This window comes from Fringilla coelebs (genome assembly GCF_963513975.1).
Source record: "Fringilla coelebs genome assembly, chromosome: Z".
NCBI lineage: Eukaryota > Metazoa > Chordata > Aves > Passeriformes > Fringillidae > Fringilla > Fringilla coelebs.
This window is the reverse complement of record NC_140031.1, coordinates 45,637,122-45,654,857: the sequence shown is the minus strand read 5'-3', so window position 1 is coordinate 45,654,857 and position 17,736 is coordinate 45,637,122. Positions and strand designations below refer to the sequence as shown.

The window sequence follows — 17,736 nt, the reverse complement described above, 5'->3', positions numbered from 1 at the left end:
TGAATTAGTATACAGAAACTCTTCTAACACTATCAGCTTGCAAACTCAGAACTATGGGAAAGAGAACTCATCCATATCCATCTCCATGAACCATTAGCTGCAAAAAGAATTTGGGGTAACATGACTTCCTGAAGGGGACTGTGGAAATAAGAGCTAATTCCATCAACACCTTTCAGACCAGATAATAAAATAAAAATACCATTTTTAGGAGAGATTCTTTTGATAGCTTCTTACAGCAGCTTTATAAATATTTTCTTAGTTGCAGTATCCCTAGAGCCGATTTGTAAGTGATAACTCTCAAAAACACTGCATTTCTCTTGTACTATGAGAAGTCAGATTTTCTCCCTTCCTCTGAAGACATGTCGAGTGAGAATGTCCTACTTGCAACTTCTGAGGGGTCAGAGCCTGGTGCTGTGTGGGCATGTCCAGATCACTATTACCTACCACACACATGTGATGGTTGGTGCAGGCCAAGTGTTCTAGCCTGGAGAGTTTGTCCATCATCGTTTTTTGCTGTCTCATGTTTGAGGACGAGTGTGTGTAGATGATTGGTTCATCGCTGTTTTATATTTGCTCAGGGAAAAAAGACATTTTGTCTTTGTCTTGGTAGAGCTTTGGCGGTGAGCACCTGTGTGTAAATCACCCAGAGTCTCTATTGTATACCTTGGTCATTAATGTTTTTGCTGTTACTGTTTGTTTCTCATCTCTTGGTGTTTTCAAGTTTTTCTTATCTTGACTCAGAAAAGCTGCTTTTTGTCTCTCTCTCACAAGAGAGGGTAGGGGAAGGGAAGCAGTTGAGTGGGGTTTAATTTCCAGCTGGGTTTAAACCACAACAGATGACAAACATATGGACACAGAAATGTGGGCTCAATTCATGCTCTCTCCAAAGAGAACTATAAAAACTCCAAATAGGAGAGCCAGCTCACTGCTTTTATTCCAATTTTTACTGATAGATTCTCTGCCTTTTTTCTTTCAGAATTGAACAAAATATATCAAAGTAGTACAAAGATCAAAAAAGTCAAATGACTAGGTAATCATTTGGATTCATTTTTAAAAGCTTTGCATGAATAAATACCAATATCAACAGAAATCTCTGAAGAAAGAGAAGTGATAATAACTTACTATTAATGTAATGCTGTTTGCCTTAGAATCTATTTCTGTTTCACCTTTCATAAGGCTCAGTCGAATAATGAAGGTTTCCTGAACTTCAACTTCTTCATGAGGATAGATTTGTAGATTAATTGTTCTCAGACCTCCTTCTCCTTCTTCAAAATAGAATGTTCCATTCACAGGGTCACCAATGTCACTATTCAGAGGAGACAAAATCTCTTCTGAATTGGGTCCCAAAATATCCCAGTTAATCTGTGGAAGAGATCAGTTTCAGGTTTAGAGGGGTGATACTTATAACAGCATCCCTAGGGGAAAAGTGACAGAGTACCAAAAGTACGTAGCTATGTTTAAATCTTTGCTATCAATACAGGATACAAAATAGTCATAATTAATTCTATGGACAAAATATACTTTGAAAAAGTAAACATGTCAATTTCTAAATGGGAATTTTAAAGTGTTAGTCACAATGCCAGAGTATTAAATTCTAGATGTTAATAATAGAAAAGAAACTAAGATTTCTTTAGCATATAGCAAGAATCACAAAGGCCATTGTCTATTTTGCTTTCGTGACTTGTTTGCAAAACTTCCACATCAGTATTCATGATCAAAACCATTTCCCTTTGAAGAGTGATGGTAAATCTAAAAATGACAAATATTTTCTATCATAAAAGTTTTTAATCCTTCAGATTTTGAAGAAAATTATGAATCCTTCTTATTTCTTCAGCCTGATTAAAAGCCACAGCATTTCCAGCAATTCCCACAAATTAGATTGCTTTTAAGGAGGTTATATTCAGGACTTCACAATTATTATTTTGTTAATTTAAGTGTTTTCTGCTTTTCTCCAAAGACTTCTAGAAAAAGTCAAAGATTGAGGCAATTTTTATATATGGACAAGAAGAGTTCATGGTTTAAAATGCAAATTTTCCAATTATTTGACAAGACTATGAAAGGCCTACCATGTTTTATATTTATATCTTTACTTTATAAGTGGCCTGTATAGAGTTAAAAAATACTCTAGTAAGCAAAACTCATAGTAAGCAATTTCCCGAATTAAATTAAACTAGTAGTAGTACATGAAGTTAACTATAATTTTCATGGGACTAGGAGCTAGCTCAAAACAATGTACACAATGCCATAATAAAAGAAGGGAAGCAGAAGAAAGAGGATTTTAAAAGGGTAACAACACTTTCTGTTATACTGCAGCTATATGCAATTCATATTTAACAAAAAGCTGTAACTATTCTATTAGAAATCAGTTACTAAGAAAGCTCTCAGAGCAAAATGAAGGAGCTTTTTGACATAGTCACTGGAAAACTTTTAGTCTTTTACAGGCAAGACTCACTTGTGCTTCCACCAACCGCCCAGTTCTTTCCACCACCAGGGACACCGTTGTGATTGCATCAGGGTTGGGAAGGATAATTTGGCTTTGGTTGAGAAATCGGACTATGCCCTGGGGAGAGTCACTTTTCGCAATGGTGACCTGGGTCACCAGGTGGAGCCCCAGGACGGCTCCACCAGTAGCTCCTGTCAGTTGGATTTCAAATTGCTCTGCAAATTCACTGCACAGGAAAAAAAAAAAAAAGACATTCTGAGATATCTGAGAGAAAAGAAAAAAAAATGAAAAAAAAATTAAAATTGTACTTAGTAATTCAATCATGCATCCAACTGAATGTGTTTAAAGGAATTAAGAAACCATCTCCATAGGTGCAGGGTAGAAGATTTCTTCTAGTTGCATAGAATGGTGATATCTGAAATAAAAATATTTCAGATATCACAATTCTGAAATTCTATCATTATCCTATTTTCTACTAGCGTTAAGTTAAACAAAAATATGGAAAAATATTTTATTCTTCATAGCAGTACTGTTGACACCAACATTTCTTGTATTGTAATTAAATATCATATTTGATTGCATGCATGATTGTATACTATTTAACAGGAACTATGACACTGTAATATAACAGCTTCTTTTTTCCTCTTTACGTGATTTTCTCCCTCAGGTGATTTTTTAGCTCTGCAGAAATGTGCTTTTCAATTCAAGCTCTATACACACATATGGGTAGATTTTTTAGTGCATGCTAAAAAATACTTAATCAGAAGTAAATTAGTAAATTGGTAATTATCTGAAAATGTAATTACCTTTCTTCATCATTTATAATAGAGATGTAAATAAAAGACAGGTTCTGTTCATGATAAAAAATTACAGTATTATTATGAATGACATAGTCAACACCATGAAGTGCAGAAATACTTCGAGAAAGAAAATCAGCCGTGACATTGCCATAAGTTCCACGCTTTCGCAAAACAGGAATCATGATTAATCCAGCATCCTCTTCCACTATAAAAATAAGTGAGAAAAATTTATGTGATTTCAAAATTCATGCCAAAGACTTATCTTCCAAAATATAGTGAGAACTTATGGTAAGCTTACCCTGTAGAAGGACATGTTGCGGATCAAATTCTATGATACCTTCAGCATTGTCATTTTTTGCAATAGTGACCCATACTGTGGAGATATTTCCTATTATTGGAGGTTGATCCACCTGTAGACCATTCTCTCTTACAGTAAAATCAAATCCACTTGCAAGATCATTCAAAAAAAAACCCAAAAAAAAGCAACATAAAAATACATTTTAAACTTCTTGTGAAAGTATAAAGATGTGTGTGTGACAATTTTTGAATTACTGCAAATAACTTAACTTTCTGACAGTTACTACTGATGACTTTTTGTCACATTTCTTCATATTATTATGTTTGCAAGAATTATTACTAGAAATGTGTATATTTCATTTGTTCTTTCTCATTTCATGTTTTTAATGAAATTTCTTGCAACCTCGCAATTTGTATCTAATGTATGGATTTTAAGTTTTATTAAATCTTAATCAGCAACATCTTTATACTAATGTTAAAATAACGGGGTTTACCATACATCCATTTTCTATTATGATTACAATTATAGCTCTCTTACAAAATTTTACAGTAAAGCAGATGAAATGTCTAGCAGTGATTTTATTCAGGTAGATCAGAATCCAAATATAGTTTGTTTTTCTGCTTGTACAAATCAACTGGAAATTCTAACCCTACCTTCCTTGGAGTTCCACTTCAGTAATCACCAATGAAAAGTTTTCAGGACCTTCAGGAAAGTCATCATCATGAATTTCAATCCAAATAATTTTACTTTTCTCCTCTGGTTCAAACACCACTTCCCTTACTGTCAGAGTAAAATCCGTTCCTTCCTCTGCAGTCCCATTTATTATCTGAAAGCAAAGATGCACTCTGCCATAGGATCCCTTGGAACGCACAACAGTGATGTTAACCTGAGGGAAAGAGAATATTTTCTTTTTAAAATGTCTTTGTTTTCTGTTACAGTTGCCTTAACAAGATGTTCTAAAGTCATATTTTCAATGGTTCTGTCAGGTAGAAGCAATATGATTTATCAAGTACAGAGTACATGTAGTTTAGCAGGTAGCCACAGTCACTTTAGAGACTGATTTAATTTCTTTTTAAAGTTGAACATAATTCTAGCAACAATGTTGATATCTATCAGTAATTTAATATAAGAAAGAATTTTAATCTAATACCCATTTTTCATCTTCTGTTGTTTGCAATAGTTCACGGGAGAATGTAAACTCTCCATATGGATAATCACTGGCGGCCATGGTAATATTTGCTCGGCTGCTAGATTCATTTATGAGTCCTCCATCACTGATTCTGGTTAGTTGAAACTGGTAGTAATGCTTCTCCTCAGGACAGTTGTCATCTACGGCCTACAGGAAAGAACCAACAACAGCTAGAAGGATTTAAACCGTTTCCAGAGAGAGAGATATAAATAATTTTCAGCAAAGATCCTAGGAAAATAAAAGAAAGTACTTGAAATAGCTACTGATATCAGATCTCTCATATACCTGTATTAGAACAACTGCTGCAGACTGCCTATCTCGCATGGTCAAGGTTCCCGATACCTCAATAAATTCTGTGTGATGAGGAGGTGTTATATTCCAATATATTATGATCTCCCCAAAAATCCCTGGGCCACGTACCAGGCTGCAGGTAAGTAAAAAACACAGATTTTATTTTTACCTTTATTATTTAATATCCAATACAGAGATAGTATATCATACTGTTGTGCATGGAAAAAATGTTATCAGCATTATGATAGCTTAAGTTTTAATGTACTTAATCACTACTAAGAACATAAGAATTCCCTTTTCAGGCATTTTCAGAACATCTCTGAAATTCTCTTTTATTTCTCTGTGTTTGGAGGCATCTCCAGCTGTATTTTTACCAAGAGGTCTTTCAAGGTTCTTTCCAGATGTAGCCCAAAGATGGGACCTGAAAACTGATTTCATTCTATGCTGCTTTTTCAGAGATAGACATACAAAATAGAAGGGAAATTGGATATCAGGTTAATGCCAAGGGCAATTTTATCTATAAGGCGGATGTCGGATACCAGAATACTTTGAGATTTTCTATGATATGTTCTGTCTGCTACTTGTCTAAAACCCTACTAATAACATAATGCTTGGATAAGTCACAGTAAAGATTTGTCTGCACATTCTGCACATAACACAATTATGTATCTTAAACTACTACTTGCACAAAGCATTGTTTTGTCTTTTGGGTTCCTTGGGCCAGTACCAGAAGGTGTTCTACTGCTTTATATTTGCTGGAAGTGTCATAATCTTTTTTTCCAATGCTCTTAGAAGATTCTTCTAAGAATCTAAAACTCTTCATTCTGTTTTCAGTTGACTGAATAAAACAATTGCATCTTGTTTCCACCAAAACCACCATTCCCACACTGTTTATGCTAGAATATAACAATTTGCTGAAATACTATTCAGGCACAAATCCTGAATCAAATTCTAGAAAGCACAAAGCACCTTCAAATGTCACATTTTCTTACCCCTTTCCTTTGATTAAGATCCTCTTTCCTTTGGTGCATTGGTGTTGTAAATAACTTGAAGACAGAAAGAAATATTTGGACCTCCCCATTAATACTGAAAGGATACACACATGGTATATTCTACCCTTCCTTAATCACCTAGTTTTTAAAATACTACTGATTGTAGAAATTGTGATAAAATGTAGTACTCAATAAATTGCCAAATGTGGGTCTCATAGCTTTTGAATCTGGGCTGTTGCTCCTTCTTTAAAAAAAGAGAGATTTACCCACCTAATAAGAGCAGTTCCATTATAACTTCCTGAAGGTTCTCCAATCAAAACATGCTTGGATGAATGGGCTATCCCAACCACTCCAGAAGCTCCTTCATCTCCCATAATAGTGATGGTTGCAACACCTATGAAGAGAAAAATTATTCTCATGGTAGGTGAAAACTAAGCAATTTACCTTTGGTAAATTTTGCGACATGAATGGTTAAACATTGCTTCATAGAGGGCCTGTGGAACTCTCTGACTTCTTCAGGTAAGGAACTCGGGGAAAAAGACTGACATTCAAAACTGCAACCAACTAGATGCCTGCAAAATACTTAAGCACTGCAGACTAAAATAATATGAATAGACTTAATATAGTTCTTATATTGAATATCTAAAACCAGAAGATACTGAATTAACTGTTTACCATTTACGGGGGATATCTCTGCATCACCAGTAGAGACTAGCTGAATGGTAAATGTTTCATTCCCCTCCAGCAGACCATCTTGTATTGCATTTAAAATAATCACTTTCTGGGACTCATTCTGCATCATGTAAAGACCAGAAAGACATGGATATATATTAAAAGAAATCAAACAAAAAGTACAGTATTAAAACAATTTTTTTAACATATCAAGTGTTAAGAATGCTTGACATATTCTTTAGTATTTTAAAACCTCAGATTATCTGATCTGGTAGAAATTTCCACAGATTAATAGTCAGTAAAAATTGTCTCTCAAACATTGTGGGCCACCCTGAAAATATCCTCTCTATTTTCAAATAAAGATTGAAATTCCTTTGAAATTGTACTCACATAGGGCTTTTTTTACTTAGAGGAAATGTTCTATAGAGAAACTGTCTATTCAATATTACAGACATATTCTAAGGGTTAACACATTATTAAGATTAGATATACTAGTTGAATTTCTGCCTAATCTACATTTTTGTAAGTGGGAAGTGGAAAACACATATATAAATTTAGTATATGATGCATACACAGTTTATGCTTATACTCAAGCATATATAAATGTTCAAGACAAAATGTCAAAGCCTACCAGCACAGAAATAACAGCAAAACTTTGCCAAATACTGATGGGTTTACCAGAAAAAAACAAATCTATTTTTCAGCTGATTCAAAGTAAAACAACCAGCGTGCCTATTGATTTAATGACAAAAAAAGTTTATACTGAGAGAAAATAGATTATGCTCTGCTAAAATACTTTTCTTCATTAAATATTTTGAGTAGACTGTAAAATATAAATACTAACATAGTATCGGTGTATAATATTTAACTCTGAGTTCAGAGCTGTAACCTGCCATGAAAGACAAATTAAATAACACTGTCTAGTTTGAAAGTTATGGCTTTTTTGGTTTTTTTTCAGTCTGCAGATTTTTAGCATTCATTTTTCTTTCTCACCCTTTCAATACAAATTTTCTTTTTAAGATGCTTGATACTTTAGTGGAATAAGTGTTTCTGTAATCATCATTTTCGTTTGGTAGGTTTCAATTTCTCTTTCTTAATAGTAAAACCAGTGGAGATTTGAAGAATTACCTTCCTGATGATTACATTATGCTACATTAAAAGAGCATGTCAGCTTTCCATTGCATCTTGAAAGAAGCCTAAATATTTCTAACCCCACCAGTTCAAACTGACTTTTTTTTAGTGTATAATACTTAGTAACCCCATACTTCTATCAACAAGTAACAACAATCATACAAATACACACCAGTAGAAGAAGTATTTATAAATCTAAAAATAAATAAGTTGTTGCAATACCTCACTGAAATGAAGGGTACCATTTAGAGGGGTCAGATCATATCTGGCTGCTTCCTCAAGAATCCATAACACTGTAACAGCTCCTCTTCCTCCCTGACTTCGACTTACATTGAGCAAAACAACTGCAGCAGGGTCATTAAGTGTCTCAGGTTCCTTCACAGTTACCTGTGCAGGAAGAGAAGGAGAATATGGGAAAGGCTGTATGGAAAAAAGTCAAAAGCTGCATTGATAATGTCGAATTACATGGGTACATGTTTAAGATAAACAATGGAAAACATTATCGATGACAATTCTGAACAGTAGGAGGGAAGATGCACAGGAACCTAACAGGTGTAAGGAGAGCATTGAATTCTGGTAGCAAGGACTAGTCCTTCAAGTGATTTCTGTATGCACTATGATCCAAAACAATTACAGACAATGTCACCAGCAGGCTCAGTACCAGCAAAAGGGAGAGCAGACACAGAAGATGAGATATGCTTTGTAATTTCTTTCCAAATTTTCCTTTCAGTAATGCAGATTATTATAGAGACCATCAAAAATTCTACCTAGGATGTCCTGAATTGTTATTATAGCAAATTAAATTGATTTAGTCACACAGAAATCTATATTCATGCAGCAGCACTCTCACTGTTACTACCATCCTACACAGCTAGACAAAGACAAGCACTAATATAATTTCAATGAAATCACATCTTCTACTCCAGTGAAGGCTTACAAAAATCATCCATAAGTTAGTGACACAAACCCACTCCAACTTTAGCAGAAATGAGTGCAGCCTAAATCAAACTCACATTCTTTTCTTCAAACCTGAATACCCCAACAGGAGAATCATTTGGTGGAATAGCAACAGTTACCAGGGTGTCATTCCCAAGTCTTGCACCACCTGTTACCCTCACCAGGGCAATTTTGAATATCTCAAGGAATTCAACTTCACTGTCATCTATGATTGTAATTTCTATTTCTCCTGTAGCCTGTAGAAATGTTAAAAAGAAAAAAAAAAGCAACAAAGCTTCATTTATAATATTCTGTGAATTGCTTGAAAAAAAATTGAAATAGGTAAATTGTATCTACTAATAGATAGACAATGCTCATGTGTTCATTTTTCTTCTTATGTATTGTGTATTTATAATAAGAAGATATAATTTCAGTAGTTGTTTTTAAGTCCATCAATGTAAATCTTGTTTGTTTAAATCAGCAGAATACTCTGCTTTGGTACTCAGTAGAAAGTGAATGTTGACAATATTGTCAATATTCAGTCAAAATTCTGCACACTATGTATATCCTTCCCTTTGCCAAAGATCACTTATATTCACTTAAAATCAAAATCCCTTGTGTACAGTAAGTATTCTAAGGTGCAGTATGAAATTTAAAACTTTGCGTAGAACCCAGATAAGAAAACATATAGGTTTATTCTGAGAATTTATAGTGAAGATGGATTTCGCTACAAATTTTCAGTGTAACAGGGTTTATTATTAGAAGTTATGTCCTCACTTGCCAAAGTATCAAAGACACACAAGCCTATTTGGTCAATAGTTTTGAATATTCTGGTTTTGCATGTTAAAAAACTGAAGCTGGGAGCATCATTCATATACATAAGGCCATAAATAATATGTTTTCAGTGAAAATTCTGATAGAGGAAAACACACAAAAAATCTTACGCTGGTAACCCAAAGTCAGGTAAACTTTCAGCAAGTGAATACCTGCCCATCTGCAAATGTAAGATTTCCAGATGATGGTGTGAAGTCTTCAAAGCTGGCAGTTAAAAGAATGGCTTCCCAGTACAGAGTTGCTGACCCAAACCTTCCAGCCTGTCGAACAACTGGGAGTTTCAGTACATTCTGTGGTGGTGGTACCTCATAAGCAGAAACAGCTCCAGTGATACCCTGTACATTCAAAAAGAAACTGCAGTGTCTCAACAAACTTGTTTTTGGTTTGTTTTTTTTCCAAGTTGACTGGCAGTTAAAAATAAGTGAAGAAATACTTGTAAAATGGTCTGGCCTTAGCATTGACCTTGCTATGAGCAAAAATCTGAATTAGATGACCTCCTGACATCCCTTTTTATTACATTGGTTTCAGCAATGCCAGCTCCATAATAAATTTTGTGTATTATTTGTGACAAACTTCTTAAGAAAGAATTGTTTGTCTGGTATCTGGCCATTTTATCCAGAACAATTTAGTATCATAAAGCCTATCAGAACACTTTCAGAAGTCATCTGAGAAGTCAGACTGTCTTGCTAGAAAGCCACTTTACATGTTTTTCATTCAGACTTATTTACCTTTGTAACATTAAAATTAAATATTCCTCTGGCATCATCATTTTCTTCAATTGTTATTTCAGCTATTTCTAATCCAAGCCTCTTCACACTTGGCTGTCCTTCAGATGAAGTGATCAGCTGCACATCAGTAATATTGATTATAAATACTTCTTGTAATTCTGGAATATTGTCCTGAAAAAAAGTTTTAAATGTCTTTTTTTTTTAATGATACATTGCAATATAATACAGTTGACTACTTGTAGGTTGTTTACTGTTCAAAACTTCTCAGTATTTGGGACCATATAAACAATCCCTGGCTTCATACCATATGAAAGATGAAAATATACTTTTGCTGAGATTTTGAAATCAAAGCTAACAAGTCAGATTCCAGATCTGTAAGAACAGAGGAAAGCAGTGCTGGCTGTTACCTGTTACTGCTACCTATGAGAAAGTCAGCTAGGTCTCAGAAACCAAGCCATGACTTGAAAATCAGTATCTCCATTCTAAATATAGTTTAAAAATATACATAATCTTTTTCATTATTGTAAGTAAATTTTGGGATTATAATCAAACAAAGAATTTGGCCCATTCCCAGTGATGAGTATGCAAGTTGTTTTTGAAGAGATGGCTGCAAGAGTCCCAGCACAGCCATTTCTAGAATGTTAAGTCATACTACTAGTATAAAATCAGTACCATTTCCATTTCCTTAAAAGATATTAATAGCTCAAGAAATTATTAGGCTACTCACAGGCAAAATAGTGACTATAACAGAAGTTGTTGTTGCATTCTCTGCCATAATTACTGTTTTCTTTTCCAGTATATAATCCTCATTTTCTGTTGCTCGATTGGAGGGGGGGAGTTCAAAGTTTGGTGCAGTGCTCAAATGAACTGCAAGATCCCCAACAAATCCTTGTTCTCGAAGAATTTGTAGAGTAACAGTAGTTGAATTCTCCTGCCCTATAGTAAGGAGATAGAAAAAATTCAAGATACTATTGTTTTACAATCATAGAATATGCTGAGTTGGAAGCAGCCCATCAGGATCATCAGAGTCCAACACCTGGCCCTGCACAGGACACTCCATGGGCCTGAGAGAATTGTTCCAATACTTCCTGAACTCTGTAAGACTTGGTGATGTGATCACTTCCCTGAGCACCCTGAGCGGTGCTCAGCCACGCTCTGGGTAAAAAACCTTTTCCTGCTGTCTAACCTAAATCTGCCTGAACTCAGCTTCATGCAATTTACCTAAGTCCTATCACAGGGCACCAGAGAGAGCAGCAATCAGTGTCTGCCCCTCCTCTTCCCCTCATGGGGAAGTTGTAACTGCAATGAGGTCTCCCCTCAGTCTCCTCCTGTCCAGGCTGAACAGACCAAATAACCTCAGCCACTCCTCATACGACTTCCCCTCAAGGCTTTCACCATCCTCATGGCCCTCCTCTGCATGCTGTCTAATAGTTTAATATCTTTCTTATACTGAAGTGCCCAAAACTGCCCCCAGCACTCGAGGTGAGGCTGTCCCGATGCAGAGCAGAGCAGGACAATCCCCTCCCTTGCCTGGTTGGCAATGCTGTGCCTGATGCCCCCCAGGACACGCTTGGCCCTCCTGGCTGCCAGGGCACTGCTGGCTCATGTTCAACTTGCCACTGACCAGGACCCCCAGGTCCCTTTCCATGGTGCTGCTCTCCAGCATCTCATTCCCCAGTCTGTCTGTCCATCCATCCAGGGTTGCCCCATCCCAGGTGCAGAATCTGGGACTTTCCCTTGTTGGACTTCTTACAGTTGATGATTGCCCAGTGCTGTAATTTGTCAAGGTCTTTCTAATTGGTTGAGGTGTCTCTTCAGGGCCTCTCTGCCCTCAAGGGAGCTCCTCCCAATTTAATGTCAGCAAACTTAGTATCCCCAAGAGTCCTGGATTTCAAGTAGTTTCGCACAGTATATAACAGTACAAGCTGACTTGTACTGGGCAATTAATTTGGATGTGAATAAGAAAACCAGCTGGTTCCATAAACTGGACCCTGGGTTTACAGTAAGGAACTTAAATCAATTACCTTTCATCCTAAGCTACAGACATCTCACTTGTCTAGGAGATGGGCAGCATTAAAACATCAGACCAATGAGCTATCTAGACTGTTTCAAAGCCCCTTTATAAAGAGGGGTTCAAACAATAAACTCTGTTGCCACATGGACTTTAGGTGTGTGTGTCATCTCTGTCTCTGACCCACCTCCCTTCATGCTACAGTCATTCATGAAGATGTTGAAGAGAACTGAGACTAGGATGAGCCCTATGGAAGCCATTTTTTAGCCCTTGGCCTGCTTGATTTTCAGCTCAACTAACTGCTGGAGCTGCTTGTTAGAACACGCTTCAATTCTGCTCAGTGACACAACAGTCCTTGGAGAATTCTAGGGCTTAAGCAGATGAGCACACACAAGTGATGTGAACATACAAAACAGTACTTATTTCTGAAGTTACTGTGCATTGAAAAACTGGATCTAGAAGAATAAGATATTAAATATCTACAGTTTTATATGTGTGTTCCACAAATTATTACTTCAACACTTCTACTTTTATTCAGTTATCCTTCAAAATTTCTATCACAATAATTTGCCTGGCCTTTCATGTCTAGGCCATTACTATTGATTCTAACACAGAAAGTGGTATTGAGGGCAGTCATTCTGGCTGTAAATGTCACATCTCCTTAACTCAAATAATGTAGAAGTTAAATAGACTTGTATCAGTCGGCTTCAGCATCCTTCTGGGAGAGCAGATTTGTAATTTTATAGAATAAATAATGGAACACATAATCTGACTAAAAGTGGCGCATTTATGACTGGAGAAGTAGAAACGGATAAAATGTAAACAGGTTTGCACTTCAAACCAGTTACTGTAACCAGGTATTATTTCACAGACAGAACTTGTGAATAATTCATAAAAAGTACAACAGCTAAAGATTAGGGAAAAAAAAATCTGCGCAACCAGTGGAAGCTGGGAACCTTCCTTGAATCCTAACTTCAAAGTATAAATGTTTATTATGTATAAGAAATCAACAAGAATCCCGTTAATTACTTCCAGGTGCTAATAAAGAAGTAACACCAATTCACCTGAAAATAAAACATGTAAGAATATTTTACCTGTGAAAATATACTCTGATGAGTAAAAACTATTTTTGTATATCTAATTTTTTAATATGGACAGAGTATTAAATTGTTAGAAAACTCTCACTGCATTGTTAAAGTATGAATAGCCTATCAGGTAGCTGTGGGAAGAGCCCCAAAAAATGCCAGCTAGCTCCCTCAGCCAGGAGAATGGGAAGAAGCCTGAGCCTCATGGCAGTTCTCCTCTGACCAACGGCCTGGGAGATCTTTTTCAGCTTGTGCCTGGAAGGAAAACCAAATCAAACATGCAACTGCAAGCAGAAAAATAACAGCTTTTTTGTGAAGTAGAATTGAGTCCTGCTCTGCTTCCTTCCTTCCCCTAGGCCTCTGAGCAAAAAACTTCTCTTTTTGAGCCATTTCAAGAGGAAAGTCTTTCTATGCAAATTATTTTAAACAATATAGCAATCCCATTAAATGAGCAACTTCCTCTTTTCATATAAACAGAAGTATTTTATGTATTAGTGATTTGCAACTTACCTCTCAAACAAGAATGGCTGAAGAATACTGATGTATGCAATGTGAAATACAGCACAGTTACATATTTTAAGGGATATTTATGCTATAAATAATAAAATATTGTTGATATATAAAAAACTTTAATAAAAAACTGCTGATGTATATATATAGAATATATACATATATGTATATATGTACATATATGTATACATTTATGTAACCAGTGTTATAGCTTCAACAATGCTGACTTTGAAAAAACATGCATTCTTTCCTAAGAATCAAGAAACAGATTTACCTTCTGGCTCTGTGACTTTAACAAAGAGAGACTCCGTGTGCCATTCCACCACACCATGTGGAGAGTCACTGGGTAAAATGCTAAGTATAGCTCTTGCTCTTTCAGGATCAATGACAGCTCCTTTTGTGCTGTCTTGAACATCCACAGTGGTAACACGGGTGAGTATGACTTCCACTGCCTCTGAAAGTTCTGCAACACTGTCCGCGAGAATTGTCAGGGTGATTGTGGACAGGGCCTGGCCTTCTGAAAATGTAACCTAAAGTTTTAGAAGGAAGAGGGGGAAAAGTCAAATTTCTTGTCAGTGTTAGTAAACCTAGATGTTTATTCTGTAAACTCCATTAGTTATAAAATGCATCTACATACACACATACATATCTTATAGAATCACAGAATACAAGGTTGGAAGGGACCACAAGGATTATCTGGCCCAATCTTTCTTGGCAGTACCACAATCTAATCAAGATGGTCCAGCATTCTCTCCAGCTCAATCTTAAAAGCGCCAGTTTTGGGGAGTCCACAACTTTCCTGGGAGGGTTATTCCAATGGATGATTGTTCTCATGATGAAAAAGTTTTCTCTGATGTCCAGTGAGAATCTCCCCAGGAGTAACTTGCATCCATCACTCCTTGTCTTTTCAATGTGACTCCTTGTAAAAAGTATTCTCCTTTGTCACCACCTTTTAAATACTGACACATGGTCCAAACATAAGGTCTCCCCATAACCTTCTTCTCTCAAGGCTGAACAGTTCTCTCAGCCTTTCCTCATATGACAGGCTTCCCTGTCCTCTGAACACATTTGTGACCAGCTCTGGACCCTACCAGCCTGCCCATATCTATTTTCCACAACAGGGATCAAAACTATACACTGAATTCCAGCTGTAGCCCAAAAAGTGCTCAGCGGAGTGGGCTAATGACTGCTTTATCTCTGCTGGAAGTGGCCTTGTTGATGCAACCCAGAAACAGTCTCGTGGATTGCCTCAATGTTCACTTATATTGAGCTTATTGACCAGCAGAATCCCCAGGTCCCTTTCCCTGGAGCTAATCCCCAGTCAGGATAGATGCCAGTGGGTGTTGCACTCCTGAATTATGTTTTTCATAGTGCAATATTTGTTCCTGATGAATCTTCCAGCCTACCCAGGTCTTCTTACTAGGTGACTCTCCAAAGAGTCCACTTCCTCACATTGTCAAAGTTCAGCAGAGTACACCTGATCTCATCACCTACATCACTTATGAAGATATAAAACAATGTTGGGTCCAATATTGATCCCTGAGGAACCACACTTGTGACAGCTTGCCAGTTGGAGCTATTTACCACCACTCCCTGGGGACAGCAATAACACATTAATTTAGTTAGAAGAAGGCCACAGCAAGCTGTATCAAAAACACTGAAGAAATCCAGGTAAACAATGGCTTTTCCTTTTCTTATTAAACAGTCTTTATCTCAATATTTTTCTCCTTACTTTCTCCTCATCCTGCTGAGATGGGGAGTAAGAGAGAAATAGTTGGGGGTTTTTAGACAGCTAGGGTCAACAGACCACATATATCCATATAAAAATAATGAACATATATCTCTTAAAATGATTGCTATGTGAAAAAATGGCTACTCAACTTTTTTCTTCTTCTTCTTCTTCAGATAAAATGATTGATACATGCTTTGTCTATCTATATTTGTATTTTTAAATTCAAGGGGCCTGCCACTTGATGAGGTCTTTCTCAACATGAAAGATGTGTCTAGAAACACATAGTCTACACATAATGTGTAGGACAAACAGAAATTGCCACTTAATATTATCCTTTCTGACTCTTGCATGCAAAGCTATGCAGTGTACTCATATAGTAGGTGGCTGGAAGGCTAAAGGAGTAATCTAACGATTTCAGTATGATTGTTTTGGCACTCTTGATTTCCAGTTCATTTATTTTTCTCTTCACTATTTTTGGGGCTTTCTGTCTGCTATGGACAGCCAGAAGGTGGAGGACTTTGATTTACAGAAACTGGCTCCTGCCAGTCCGAGGGCATATAAAGAGCTTTGGCCAGAGGACAAACTGGGTTTGAACATGTCTGAGAATCTAAAAGTCTCAGAAGAATAGAAATGGGACTTGTCATATTCTCTGGGCCACTTAAGTTCTCCATTGTATTAAAAAGGTCAGAACAGAGAGCAAACATTCCCAGATTCCCACCTATGCAAACAGTTTGACATAGTAACTCACAGCAGTGAGTTACTATGTTTGACTCTCACAGCAGGAAGAAAGGAAAATGGGATTAGTATACTACAGATACACATCTCCTGTGCCTGGACAGCATTGCAACATCAGGTTCTAGAAGTGTGAGAGTGATACCACTGTATTATGTGCCAGCCAGAAGCACAAAACGTTTGAATCACTGGAAAGAACCAAGAAGCAGGGATTAACAGAAAAGTGGGTCAATTTAACATGTACTGTCCTTCTCACTCAGTACATCTTCTCTATTGTCTGAGACAATGTGGAGAATGTAAGAAAATAAAGATAGTACAGAAGGTAGTCTCACACCTGAGGAGTTGCAGCTGTACTAATCACCAAAGATTAGGAACAGGCCTGCCCTTAAAAGGCCACAGCTGTGTCCAATGAGAGGACAAGTGCTACAAAACAGTGGGTTAACTGGTTGAGGAGAGAGTTGGAGTTTGTTGGCTCTACTGTGAAGAAGAAGGAGTCAGTGCTGTGAGGAGCTGCCCATGAGAAATCACCAAGAAGGCATGGAACTTTTGCAATAAGATGACAAGACAATACAGTCAGTGTCTCCCCAATAATAGTGATATTATTAAATACCATTCCTGAAGCTGGAAATACATCACTTATGCTCCCATTAGTGATCCACTCTACTGTAAGTCGTCCATATGTTCCTATTAAACGTTCAATATTCAGAGTGATCAAGCTGTCCTGTTCCATTTCTTCAATTTGCTTAAATAAAGAACTCTGGAAAACATACAGCAGCAGAACCAAAGCATTATTTTCTCAAAAAGACAAGTTTCTTTAGGGAGCAGGATAATCAAAGGGGGGCAGAGACATTGGGCTTCCATAAATTATTCTACTATTAAGCAGCTAAATGCAAGTTTATTGATTAAATTTTTATAACTTAATACTCAACAGGTCCAAATTTCAAATTCTTGTGTTTATGAAATGTCAGACCTCTTCATCCTAAAAAAATCAAGGTTTTTCTTTTTTTTTTTTTTGAGTACAATATTTTATGTCCAAATCATGTGAAGCAAATAAACATGTAGGCTTTCAAGACAGACATATTTTTACTGTTGCTACTTTACTAATATCCATCCTCCTCACACAAGTCCAGATACAATGTTTCATCTCAGTGATGATTCTTCTGTGTTTTATATCTTCATTATGCATTTAGTACATATATCTGTTTACATAACTTCTACAATATTTGATAATTTAAGAATCAACAACTCCAAATAATACCTTTAGTCTGATACTTTCTCCAAAGTTTTTATTTTGTTTAGGCAGATGGGCTCATCCTGTGGCATAACTCTTTTAGAGGAAAATAATCTTTACT

General features: G+C 36.5%; 1 protein-coding gene across 1 annotated transcript in view; it reads right to left on the bottom strand.

Moving 5' to 3' along the window:
- ADGRV1 (adhesion G protein-coupled receptor V1) overlaps positions 1 to 17,736 on the bottom strand; it is a gene marked incomplete at its 5' end in the record, with an annotated part of 277,332 nt that overhangs the window by 175,627 nt on the left and 83,969 nt on the right. Inside the window, 16 exons of the mRNA XM_084224720.1 lie at positions 1,123 to 1,362; positions 2,453 to 2,669; positions 3,250 to 3,448; positions 3,542 to 3,690; positions 4,195 to 4,427; positions 4,692 to 4,877; positions 5,016 to 5,154; positions 6,284 to 6,407; positions 6,689 to 6,806; positions 8,039 to 8,203; positions 8,830 to 9,009; positions 9,739 to 9,921; positions 10,315 to 10,485; positions 11,042 to 11,250; positions 14,195 to 14,450; positions 16,995 to 17,141. Coding sequence (XP_084080846.1) covers positions 1,123 to 1,362; positions 2,453 to 2,669; positions 3,250 to 3,448; positions 3,542 to 3,690; positions 4,195 to 4,427; positions 4,692 to 4,877; positions 5,016 to 5,154; positions 6,284 to 6,407; positions 6,689 to 6,806; positions 8,039 to 8,203; positions 8,830 to 9,009; positions 9,739 to 9,921; positions 10,315 to 10,485; positions 11,042 to 11,250; positions 14,195 to 14,450; positions 16,995 to 17,141 — 2,916 coding nt within the window. The remainder of the gene's footprint in view (positions 1 to 1,122; positions 1,363 to 2,452; positions 2,670 to 3,249; positions 3,449 to 3,541; positions 3,691 to 4,194; positions 4,428 to 4,691; positions 4,878 to 5,015; positions 5,155 to 6,283; positions 6,408 to 6,688; positions 6,807 to 8,038; positions 8,204 to 8,829; positions 9,010 to 9,738; positions 9,922 to 10,314; positions 10,486 to 11,041; positions 11,251 to 14,194; positions 14,451 to 16,994; positions 17,142 to 17,736) is intronic.